The following is a 12217-nucleotide window of genomic DNA, read 5'->3' as shown; positions in this document are numbered from 1 at the left end:
ATTATTGCCAGAGCATATTGCGTTCTGTGAAAATTTTATGTGTATATATATAAATATGTATACATATTCCAAAGAAACACAAAAACTATTAAAAATAAGGATATGAACATATTATTACATTTCAGATGAGATTATGTATGTACTTTTTTAAATATTATATTTGTTTATATCTTTAAATCATAGACATATAGAGTTATATGTCTATATGTCTATGCTTTAAATTGAATAATCTATATCTAGTCTATTTTAAATTAACTACTAATTTATGAATTAGAATAGATAAAAAATTAAAAATGGTAAAAAAAAAGTATAAAATCTTATAAAACGCTTCTAATCGTTTTTTATATTATATAAATAATAGTATTTATAATTTTCAAACAGTCTATAATTATGAAAAGATTCGTTAAAAAACCATTTGACATTTATGTAAATATAGTTTTTAACCAAATAAATTGTAGAAGTTGAACCATATAGTAAATTGTTTTTTAAAAATCTGGATTACCGCTTTTTTCCAATCGCTCCTGAAAAATTGACCAATGAATTTCCATGTTTTCATATAAAAATGTTCGACGAATGAGAATTCGCCTTAAAAAATTGATGCGAACATGATTTACGTTTGATCCGTTTTCTCGGGAAACATTTTTAGAATGTATTACGGAACACGCACGATTGTCGTGACAGAAAATTGAGTCAGTTCCGCAAGCAGACCGCGAAAGGAGTCGTGTCTCTGTTCCGTTTAGAATTACAAAGTATCTTCATACATGATGGCTTCTGCGAAGAGAAAGCAAGACGAGAAAAATTTGAAAATATTACGCGAGCTGGTCTCGCAACCCGGTAACAAAGAATGTTTCGACTGCCATCAGCGAGGTCCAACTTACGTCAACATGACAATCGGTTCGTTTGTCTGTACTTCTTGTTCTGGTATGCTGTAAGTACTTTGTTATTTTTAAGAATCCAATAAAGTGTATCGACAGCCTTCTTTGTCGTCTAAACCGATGCGACGATTATTTTACTCGTGTACTCGTGTCAAAAGCAGGGGTGGCTTTGCGCTTTTCTCGCGTGATACTCGAGATCATATAGATCCAAGATTAATACTAACTAAATGTCAACAGTTGAAACACATTAGGTAGGTCATCTGATTATTCATGAAAAATTATAATATTACCAATTCTACGTACAAGTAATCATATTTCGTTGAAACACGTGCTACAAACGCGTTTTACTATTACCCTGTATCAAAGATTATGAGTCATTGTAAAACGTTCGCGTTCGCGTCCGTACTCAGGAAGTTAATATACTATCAGCATCTGTGTTTTCTTTGTGCGTAGTTCATGTTATCAATGGTCAAAATGTTACATTCATACACGACCAAGAGAATCAGTAGCGTGTATCACAAATTTTATAGAGCAAGTCTGATTGCGACATAGGGATGCGTATTGCTCATGAATCAGTTTATGAAAAATTGTATGACACTATAAACGTATTCTGTAATAACTGCAAGCATGATTTAACTGTAAACCATTTAGCTATTGAATTATTCTTCTCAATTACTTATAGATTTCGTACTTTGTAGAACAAGTTAAGTTCATAATCAATCTCAATAGCTGAATATCTGAACTTATGTTGAAAAAGCTTTTTGTTGATAAATTTAATACTTACATGTACATATACATAGTGTACTTTACATATGCTTTTTTATAGGTAAATAAATTTTATATTTCTACCTTAACACCACTTCCTGTCTTTTAATTAAGTTTTTAATCTTATGTATCCTATTTTTTTGTCTAAATCCTCCGATTTGTTTTGTTATTTTAACTAGACTCTGTTTAAGAACAGTATTTAATGCATTTCTTTGAAATGATAAAATATAAAGTATACTAATATATTTAGTTTCATTTAATATTATAGGCGGGGCTTGACACCACCACATAGAGTAAAATCTATTTCTATGGCAACATTTACTCAAGAAGAAATAGATTTTATAAAGGAACACGGTAACGAATACTGCAGAAGGATATGGTTGGGATTAATGAATCCAAATTCCCCTCAAACGTTAGATACAAAAGACGAACAAAAAATGAAAGAGCTAATGAGCGCAAAGTATGAATTTAAAAGATACTATTTGGATCCGTCCATGGCAAATCAAAAGTCGCAATCATCGAATCAAACTAACATTCCAAGGGTTCCGAACTCTGGGACATCTAATTTATCTCCTACATCTGCCACAAAATCGGACAATTCTGAGTCAGTTAACTCTAATAACTTCTCAGCAGATTTTGTAGCTGATTTCAGCAAAGTTCCTGATCCCTTTATTACTACTACAGCACCTGCGAACAAACTCAGTCAACCAATTGTACCTCAGCCATTTTTTGCCAATTTTGACAACAATCCTGTTTTTAATAGTTCAAAAAATACAAGTAATTTAGCATTTATTTTACTATTTTTTATTCAGAGAAATTCGAAAGTAACAAATTTTAATAATGACTGTTTGAAATTTTACCAGATATCGAATTGTCGAGTTCATTTAATCAATCTACAACAAATACTACAAATGCAATGAATGCGAATGGAACAAACATGCCTCCATCAGAAGATCGTTATGCAGCCTTGAAAGATTTAGATTCCTTAATGAAACAAACTCAACTGAAAGATGAAACTGTAACAACACTAAATACATCTAATACATGGAACGCTAATAATGGTATATGTATGTTTTCTTTTTTATGGAATTAATCTAATTTATCAGTATACTTGAAATTTATTATAAATATTACAATCGCTTTTTTAGCTTCAAATTCAATTTGGAACGTCGGAAATCAAACTACACACGTAATCTCAAATCCTTTTGCTACTGGTGATTTATGGCGACCATCGGCCAATGTAGTAAATAATAATAATAATACACAATCAATTGATACCTCTCTATGCAACCCCATTAATCCGTTTAAGCCAGTACAATTTCCTATGAACAACGGTAAGTCCTTGTCAGAATAACATAAAATAATTATATTAGAAATGGAAAATAAATAATCAATTGTAAACATATCAGATCCACAATGGGTAGGTATTGGACCTTCCAGTAACAGAGATGTAATTCAATTTAGTCAATTAATGACAAACAAAGTATGGCAACCAACTCTTCCAGCATATCATGCAAATCCTTTTATGGTATACATACATATATATATATATATGTATATTTCATGTTTTTTTTATGTTGTATTTATAAAACACATGTCAGTATACATATAAATTTTTTCAGGTTGGTTCCGGTGTGAGCAACATGACAAGAAATTCGAACAATCCTTTCTTATGATTAAGTAAGCATAAGTTTTTAATGGAATTAAGAACAAATAATGCAGACCTAAAGTATGTTTAGATTAGGGCAATTGTTTATATATGTGACCTTATTGGCAATTAGTGCCATTAACTTTTATCCCCAGGAGCACCAATCTCTTATTCATATAACTAAAATAATACTTTTATTTATGAATATAATATACACGTTAAATAAAGATTAATATTTGTTACCAATTGTGTGAGTATTGCATCCATTACAACTACTTCTGGTTACTGGGAAACAGATCGTTTTTCATAGAAATTTCGAAAAAAAGTAGTTAATATTATAGTCATAAATATATTATACATAAACATATTATATAGATATATATATATATATGTATAATACATATTTTGATGTAGTTTTCTAATTTATATAAATCAGAAAACAAAATATCTTCACTTGAAAAACACATTCACACAAAAATATTGCAATGTTTTCATGTTAAAAGTACACAAAATTTATTTTTATAAAATGTGTATAATATTAGTCGTACAATGCATAAGGACTGAAAAAAAAAGATATTTTACCTGATGCACACTTAAATACAGTTTATTTACTTAAAAATTTCTAATAAATACAAAATCACAAATGAACACTTAGTCTTTGTCATAATTCAATACCAATAGACTCAGAGTAGAGATCCCACTTAATCGGTCATAATTGCATGATAATTAATCATTATTTCATCATTACACTTGCAGTCTACATTACGTGTAGTTGTAAATATATTATTAATCGTAATAACATGGTCGGTTGTGTTTTACAATTACATATGGATATAAAGAGAAGCCTTGTGTGTGTCACTAGTCAAATGTCGTATAGCTGCCGTACAAATGTTTTATTTGTTTCTCTTAACTTTGTAGTTTCGTTTGCTAAATAGTTTGGAAGCTCCAATGAATGGTAAGAATTGCCAGTGGCAATTACTTAGAGTAATAAATTATATTTATCAGTGTAAATGGACAAACAATCAAGAAACACTAATATATGAGTTCACCAATTATGTTAATTGTTATGTATAAACATACGAGATGTGTGATATTGATATTACTAGGCAGGCGTCAAGTATCTTAAAGATACGTTTCAAAGCGCATGGACCGTTTCATGGCACGAATTCACCTAGCAACCATTGCTACTGGGGTTGCCTTTTGGCAATGGGCGCACCAAGTATAACTTCTCACCCTGCTTGTTAGTATAAATAGGCGCTCGTTGATAATGGTCTACCAACAGATCTAGTGTATGGAATTTTCTTTGACCAATACAATATTGTGCTCCTTCCACGTGTACCCTAAAATGCTTATTACGTCCTGGAGCTTTTAAAGATACTGAGTAATCTCCCACCTGCAAATTAGAATGGAAATAACTATTGGTTTAATATTATACATTTTATTAAAGTCATACAAATGATAAGACTTATTGAGGGGGTAGACTCGCGTTTCCAGGATTGCAAGGGTCCGGGATGCGCCTTCTCATTTCTCGATAATGCAAAGATGGGGTTTCTCAGTAGTCAAAAGCTTTGGATAAAAGATCAATCTAGGCCGCGATAGCCCTCAAAAGTCCTATTTTTACGTTTACAAGGCGTAATTTGCATGGAAACGCAAGTCTACGCCCTTAAATACGTATAAATACTAGAGATATGCGAGAACCTGAAAATTTCTGGTCGGGACGGGGCGAGAATATTCTTGGGAATCTGGATATATTCAACAATCTTGAAATTCTCAGGAATCCCGGTATTTTTGATCCTCGAAATTGCTTCGAGACCCGTCCCGATCCCAAAAAAATTCCTACACCTCTAATAAATACATATTTAATTATATTTAGTAAAATATTTAGCACTTTTAGTTGTACTTACATTAGTTTCACTATCTCTAATTAAAAAGTCGCCGTCATGACCGTGTTGGTTTAACAGTGTGTCACACTGTGAGCGTGAAATGCTACCATAATACCATGGTTTTCCAACAAGATGTGGTCTATCACCAGGGTCTGGCCTTCTTTCAAGGGAATCACCCGTACTAATCTCATTACTTGTCATTCCTCGTTCACGATATGGTTGCGTCAAATATTCACTGAGTTCTTGGAGATAATTACGTGGTACAAGACCTATCTGTCCTTGACTATTTCTTGCTTTGTACCATTCTGGATCCGCTGGTGGACGGTCAAGAATTTCTAAACGATCACCTTTCTCGAAGGACAACTCTTGGTCGTTGTTAGAGGAAAATGAATAAAGAGCCACAACGATATCAAGAACATTTTCTGCCATTGCGTATGTGTGAAGAGTATCGTCTGCATCTCCTTCTTCTTGAGTATAATTTGACGGAAACCAGCCAGCATGGGTACCACTTTGACCTCTCCACCAGCCATCGTTACTCTTTTCTAATATTAGAATTCTAGTGCCTTTGACAAGTGCCAGTTCATCTGCTTGTTGTGCTTGGTAATTATATTTGACAACTGCTGTGCCTATCGCTTCGCTTGGGTCAGCAGGCAAGCGCCTTGCCATAATTGGAGATTCTACTGCTCTAGATGGTGAATTGCTAGATGGTAGAGTTTTCGAACCAGAGCCCTTTTTGACTTTCTTTTTGATACTATCGAAAAGAGATGGCTTTTCTTTTTTAACATAATTACTTGGCACATAGCCAGCCTGGCCTCTTGCACTTTGCACTCTCCACCAATGCTTGGAGTCATCGAGTAACAAGTAACGCTCGTTTTTACGTAGATCTAACTCTTGAGCACCTTGTGCTCCATAGTCATATTTAGCGACAACATAACACACGTCGTCTTGACTTGTCTTGCCTGAAAATGATTATACAGTCACACATTTTTCTAAATCATACTATCGTTTAAATACTAATAGTTCAATAGCAATTTCCTTAGTGTAATGTGTTATGTTAGAATTTGTTAATATGTTAAAATAAATATATATATATATATATATTTAATTAAATATATGTATATATTTATATTTTTGATTTTAAATTTATTATGCTAGATAACATTGAAATTTGAATAACTATAACAAAAATCTCTACATGTTGTTTCAAAATACTAAAAACATTGAAAGAAATTAAAAATTGGGTATAGAACAAATTCTATATCATCTAACGGTCACAATACAATACAATTACTGACGACATGAACTGTTATGATCAAAGAGAAAATTTAATGATATTTTCAACCATAATTGCGTAAATAAAAAGAAGAAATAATGACAATTATTTCATGAAACATCTAGAGTATAATACAACTAAAAGCTTTAGAATCTCTCTAAGAGTTTTGGGGAGAAAATGAATTATTACTATAAAATGTTACAAGTGATATGTTTATACAGAGTATGATAGAAGTAGATGCATGATGATAAAAAATGTATTCTGCTAGTCTAAAAGAATGAAGAGATGTCATATAAATATAGATTCAAAAATCCTTCCTTGCCAAAACATAAACACTTTTCATTCATTCACTTAAAAAAATAAAGACATTTGACAAATCGATCAAACTCCATCCGAGAAAAGTATTTATACCTTGGAAAGAAATTTTTTATCGAATCTATATTTGAATGCCCTTCCTTCATTATTAAGACAAATAGAACATATTCGTAGAATTGACGTTCCTATGTTTATTACATCTTCTACTACAATATTATAAGCATGCATGTTCACAATATATACTTATCTTATTACTATTGCACTTAAGAGGAGATGTATTTAAATAATTAGTTTTTAATGAAAAATATACTGATCAAAAATTTATTTAAGATATTATACATAACAGTTTCATGTCAATCATAAACTACAATTAAATTATGTTGAACTTCAAGTACATATAAACATAGAAGGCGAGAACATATGCGTTTAACATAGAAAGGTCATTGTTTATAATTGTCAATCCTTTCATAGCAATTTGATAATGTACAGTTTGAATTTTATATACATAGAAGTTAGATACTCTTGACAATACAATACATATTGTAACAAAGATGTATGAATGAACTATTCTTTTTTTCGACAAACTATACAGAAGTAGCTATTGAAACAAATTTACATACAAAGCAAAGCATACAAGAAAAAACGTACCATGCTTCATGGCTGCCATGTGCGAAAACAGATATATATGTCTGAGTGGGGCGTGAGTAGCTGCTACTCACACACTACTTGCACAAATCTTAAGTCTGCTTGTACTGTGTCGGCGGCGTGAGTGCAGCAGGCATTCATTCTTTAGCTTTTTGTTTAGTGTTGATACACCTCCTGATTTCTTTGCTCAGAGTCCATCGTTCTCAAGGGTAGGGCAAGCATATGCATTACCAACACTTTAGGGAAAATGAAATAACAATCATTAACATGATATAATAAATACTATAACACTAAACATTTAAATGTACCATCATATTTAAAAGATGCTACCTTATATTCTTATTTGATTTTATCTTAGATTTGTTCGTAATTAATGTATACACTACCGGCCAAAAGTACAAGACCATATCTTTTTGTAAGTACATTATGAATCAGTGTAGTAGTCGCATGGAAAACTACCTCGAACCGATAACAGTGTACTGTAAAATTTTTCAGTACAAAAATATATCAATATTAACACACATATAATTCTAATATGTAACATTAGGTTATTAGTAGATAGCAGATCTTTATGCAAAATAAAAATGTTTTGCATTGATTGTGGGATGCAGGAATAAGATAAAAATTGATTTCATCCCTTAATGACTTCGTTACATTAAAAACAACATTACAGTACTCCTAAGTTTTTCTAATCTTTTACTATTTTATATATCACCCAACCAATTTCTTTATATATGCATAAAGATCCACAGTCTAGTTATTAGCATTGTACCCAGTCAACCAGGCCTGTCGAAGCACATCTCGAGCCCAGTGTGCGGAGGCCACCTAACGGGCATTATACTGGCCGAACGTCGCTCGAAGCTGTTCAAACCACACGATGGCTCCATTCTGGCCATGCCACAAAAGATCGCGTGGGCTCGTATTCTTGCCTCGGCACTATCCTGGCACAAGCTGCCCTCGGCACTGCTGCCCTCTTAAAATGGACCGAGCAGCCAGGATTGTGCCAAGGCAAGAATACGAGCCCACACGAGCTTATGTGCCATGGGCCGAATTTAGCATTTTTGCTGACTGGATATGTAGAATATATAAGACATCTATTTATCACTGACTATTACATATGCATTCAATGGAAATCATACTTTGAAATGTCTGGGCTAATATGTTAACAAAGAATGAATATATTATTGTACAAAGGTTTAATTTAAATACTAAAATATAGCAAGTTTAATAGATCTCGTACAATAAAATAGAATGAAAGAACTAATGAAATTTGCATACTAAAATTAAGCAAGTTTCATGGATCATATGCACAGTGGTCTTATACTTTTAACTGATAGCATATACATTTTACCCTTGGCAAAATTAGTAAATTAAATATTTGATATATTATTCCTATGAACACTGGTTAAATTCTTTTAACATTTACTGCAAAACTATTATTGATAAGTTTCATTTAAGATGTAAGATTATATTTCTATGTGTTGTTCTCAAAAACATTACTTGGAAGCTTTGTATTACATTACTATTTTTAGCATAATAATTACGAAATATTTAAAAATCATGTTATGTATGCGAATATGTATATAAAATTACAGGCATACGCTTAGTAGAACAAAACAGCAAAATAAAACTATTAAGATATCTAAAGTAAATTAATTGCAATTCTGTAAATAATAAACTGCTTTCAAATAGTTGAAAACGTGTGTGATAGCTTGTACTTAACAAGCAAATTATTTAAGAAGTCATCTAATTTTAAAAAATCATAACATTTGTGTCAATTTCATACATATAATATGGCGTAGCTCTTTAAAAATGTTAAGTTTCAATACTAAATAAAACACTATGATAGATATTCAAGTTTACAGAAATTCAGGAGCAATAATAAATTTTGGAAAAAACGTAGAAATTTCGTCAAATGTGAGTAAAATCATATGAATAATTTCAAATGAAATTAAAGTTTCATTTAAGAAATGTTACTTATCACAGAAGCAGGTTTTACTTTTAGCGAGAAAATTCTCTAAACTACAAAAACAAAATAATCCAAAAATAGCTACGAATATGTTGCTTGTTATCTTACTCAACAGAATGTACATTAAAATTATATAAATCATAAATATTTTAAACAACATAAATAATAAAAAGCAAATACCAAGCGTATGAAAATTTGGATAGACCTCAATTTTTTTACAAAAGTTCGTTACTAATTAAAACATACTCAAGGAATGCGTTAAGTGCTAAATTTCAAATGAAATAATTAAAGAAAAACAAACAAATTCTCACAACATTTTGCAACCAATGACTGCAAAGACTAAAATCGTCGAAAACAAAAACATTAGCGAAACAAGCAATCGCAGGTATCATTCAAATATCTACATAACTCAAGGAAATATCCCAAAAAGTTGATACGAGAAATATGAATAAATTCTACACACATTGTGCCGTTTTAACTACGTTTATACTCTATAAGTTTCGGTAAACGTCATACGTGATGATTCAATAAAAGACGCGAATGTATCGTATAGTATTAAATATTTACAGCACAGTGTACATCGCGTATGATAAGAATCAAACAATTGTTTTCTGATCCCTTTCGCGGAAACCTCAAATGAGAATCAGTGACTTTCAAAGCACGTATATAGAGTACGTTCATTGCCTTACTGCCTACCATACTATGAAAGCAGAGTAGAAGCGTGTTGAATGCAAGAGGACAATGACTAACGCGAGTCAATTTAGCCGCTTAATTCATTATCCATTAAATATGATTACCTATTGTTATTATCGGTCAGAAGAATAAGTAAACACTAACTTACCGATTTTTAAACTTGACATATTTCTGCATGCAAGCTTCGAAATTTTACGTCGTTATACAGCTTGTTTTCCCCCACCCCAGGCCGTAGCCATGAACGGTAGCGACTAGAACGTATGTATAGGGGATTGAATCTTTATGGGGAATCGGGTCGAATGAAGGGGGGAAGTAGAAATTAGGGAAAGAAAGCACGAGTCGTAGGGAACTCCATCCAGTAATAGCTTTTATCCACCGCTGCGCTGTCAATAAGCACAAAACACAAAAGTACGATATTGCCACTATTATCCACTGCGTTGACCCTCGAATCCGACCGATGTGTAATACTACTTCTATGTGAATATTGCTTGTATTTTTTTCTTGTTTTTTCACTTGTATTCGTTTATACGACCCCTCCCGCAAAAGGAGTAGACCCACCCTTAATCCAAAGACATCGAACAACCATGCGCGCTACTCAGACTATCGCCTCTGCTTGCATTGGCTTGCATCTAATGCGATGCTGGCGCCATGTTATGGTGCAGGGTATCGCCACTCTAATAGGAGAACTGTTAGCACGAATTTAGTACTATAACACGAAATAAAGATGTCACTACTTGCAGGAGTAATTCTCAAACAGTCCGCCAGATGGAATTGATGCCAGTATTTTGGTGCACGTTGTAAACAGTTGTAAACAAAAATATACGGTTTCAATGTATTAGGTTGGAGAATCTTATTATTCCGGTCGAATAAAATTCTGGAGCCTGGAGGTGACAAACTCGTTGAATGCCGTTTCAGCATCTCTCTGGGATTTGAAGCATTTCTCACGCAAGAAGTTGTCGAGATGCTTAAAAAAGTGGTAATCGGTGGGCGAGAGATCTGGTGAGTATGGTGGATGAGATAGTTTCGTAGCCTAATTCGTTCAACTTTTGAAGGGTCGGCCGGGCGTTGTCGTGGAGAAGGATAGGACCATTTCTGCTGACCAGTGCTGGACACAAACCTTGAAGTTTCTTGTGCATTTCGTCGATTTGGTGGTGGTACTTTTCAGCTGTAATGGTTTCACCAGGATTCAGGAAGCTGTGGTGAATCAAACCGGCCACAGACCACCAAACTATCACCATGACCTTCTTTTGGTGCAACTGTGGCTTTGGTAAGTGTTTTGAATCTTCGTCGTAGTCTAGCCACTGAGCCGATCGTTGATTGCGCAAAGGAAGGGCAGATGACCCTCGCTTTCTGCGATATGCGATATGTTATGCGATATGCGATGTGTGTTGTATGATCTCGATGTATGTTCTGCGATATGCGATGTATGTTGTATGATCTCGATGTATGTTCTGCGATATGCGATGTATGTTATACGATGTTGATGTGTGTTACGAGATATACGATGTGTGTGATGTGTGTTATACGATCTCGATGTGTGTTACGATATATACGATGTGTGTTACGCATCTACACACATCTTATATCTCGTAACACACATCACAGACATCGTATATGTCGTAATACACATCGTACATCTCGTAACACACATCGTACATCTCGTAACACACATCTTATATCTCGTGTTATACGATCTCGATGTATGTTGTGCGAGTTGCGATGTGTGTTGTACGTCTCGATGTGTGTTACGAGATGTACGATGTGTGTTACGAGATATACGATGTGTGTGATGTGTGTTATACGATCTCGATGTGTGTTACGATATATACGATGTGTGTTACGCATCTACACACATCTTATATCTCGTAACACACATCACAGACATCGTATATGTCGTAACACACATCGTACATCTCGTAACACACATCTTATATCTCGTGTTATACGATCTCGATGTATGTTGTGCGAGTTGCGATGTGTGTTGTACGTCTCGATGTGTGTTACGAGATGTACGATGTGTGTTACGAGATATACGATGTGTGTGATGTGTGTTATACGATCTCGATGTGTGTTACGAAATGTAAGATGTGTGTTACGAGATGTACGATGTGTGTTACGAGATATACGATGTGTGTGATGTGTGTTATACGA

At 33.3% G+C, this 12217-nt stretch overlaps 2 protein-coding genes across 7 annotated transcripts; one reads left to right on the top strand and one right to left on the bottom strand.

Moving 5' to 3' along the window:
• The first annotated feature begins 615 nt into the window (after nucleotides 1-615).
• On the top strand, nucleotides 616-3535 carry Drongo (Arf GTPase activating protein drongo). 3 transcript variants are annotated; one of them, XM_076425258.1, is made up of 6 exons: nucleotides 616-928; nucleotides 1909-2417; nucleotides 2504-2701; nucleotides 2789-2974; nucleotides 3050-3168; nucleotides 3263-3535. In XM_076425258.1, exons 1-6 carry the CDS (start codon nucleotides 762-764, stop codon nucleotides 3314-3316), a joined length of 1233 nt encoding a protein of 410 aa, XP_076281373.1. In that variant the 5' UTR covers nucleotides 616-761; the 3' UTR covers nucleotides 3317-3535. The 3 variants fall into 3 exon arrangements, with proteins under 3 accessions (XP_076281373.1, XP_076281372.1, XP_076281374.1); XM_076425257.1 differs by having other exon boundaries at nucleotides 623-928; nucleotides 2504-2707; XM_076425259.1 differs by having other exon boundaries at nucleotides 669-921; nucleotides 2504-2707.
• Nucleotides 3536-3874: 339 nt separating this feature from the next.
• Dock (SH2/SH3 adaptor protein dock) lies at nucleotides 3875-10636 on the bottom strand. 4 transcript variants are annotated; one of them, XM_076425261.1, is made up of 4 exons: nucleotides 10215-10636; nucleotides 7479-7640; nucleotides 5193-6130; nucleotides 3875-4681 (listed from the first exon to the last, which is right to left on the bottom strand). In XM_076425261.1, exons 2-4 carry the CDS (start codon nucleotides 7543-7545, stop codon nucleotides 4460-4462), a joined length of 1227 nt encoding a protein of 408 aa, XP_076281376.1. In that variant the 5' UTR covers nucleotides 7546-7640; nucleotides 10215-10636; the 3' UTR covers nucleotides 3875-4459. The 4 variants fall into 4 exon arrangements, with proteins under 4 accessions (XP_076281376.1, XP_076281377.1, XP_076281380.1 ...); XM_076425262.1 differs by lacking the exon at nucleotides 10215-10636 and adding an exon at nucleotides 9941-10183; XM_076425265.1 differs by lacking the exon at nucleotides 7479-7640.
• Between the last annotated feature and the right edge of the window lie 1581 nt (nucleotides 10637-12217).

This window comes from Lasioglossum baleicum, chromosome 6 (genome assembly GCF_051020765.1).
Source record: "Lasioglossum baleicum chromosome 6, iyLasBale1, whole genome shotgun sequence".
Taxonomy (NCBI): domain Eukaryota; kingdom Metazoa; phylum Arthropoda; class Insecta; order Hymenoptera; family Halictidae; genus Lasioglossum; species Lasioglossum baleicum.
The sequence above is the reverse complement of the archived record's forward strand: the minus strand, read 5'-3'. Positions and strand labels throughout refer to the sequence as shown.

Excerpts from the sequence above, each read along its gene's own strand:
- Drongo (XM_076425257.1), top strand. The coding sequence starts at position 762 with ATGATGGCTTCTGCGAAGAGAAAGCAAGACGAGAAAAATTTGAAAATA. Across the intron at positions 2,975-3,049 it reads ACAATTTCCTATGAACAACG|ATCCACAATGGGTAGGTATT; the intron begins GTAAGTCCTTGT and ends TAAACATATCAG. Across the intron at positions 3,169-3,262 it reads ATCATGCAAATCCTTTTATG|GTTGGTTCCGGTGTGAGCAA; the intron begins GTATACATACAT and ends AAATTTTTTCAG.
- Dock (XM_076425261.1), bottom strand. The coding sequence starts at position 7,545 with ATGAATGCCTGCTGCACTCACGCCGCCGACACAGTACAAGCAGACTTA. Across the intron at positions 6,131-7,478 it reads AAGATTTGTGCAAGTAGTGT|GCAAGACAAGTCAAGACGAC; the intron begins GTGAGTAGCAGC and ends AATCATTTTCAG. Across the intron at positions 4,682-5,192 it reads TTAGAGATAGTGAAACTAAT|GTGGGAGATTACTCAGTATC; the intron begins GTAAGTACAACT and ends TCTAATTTGCAG.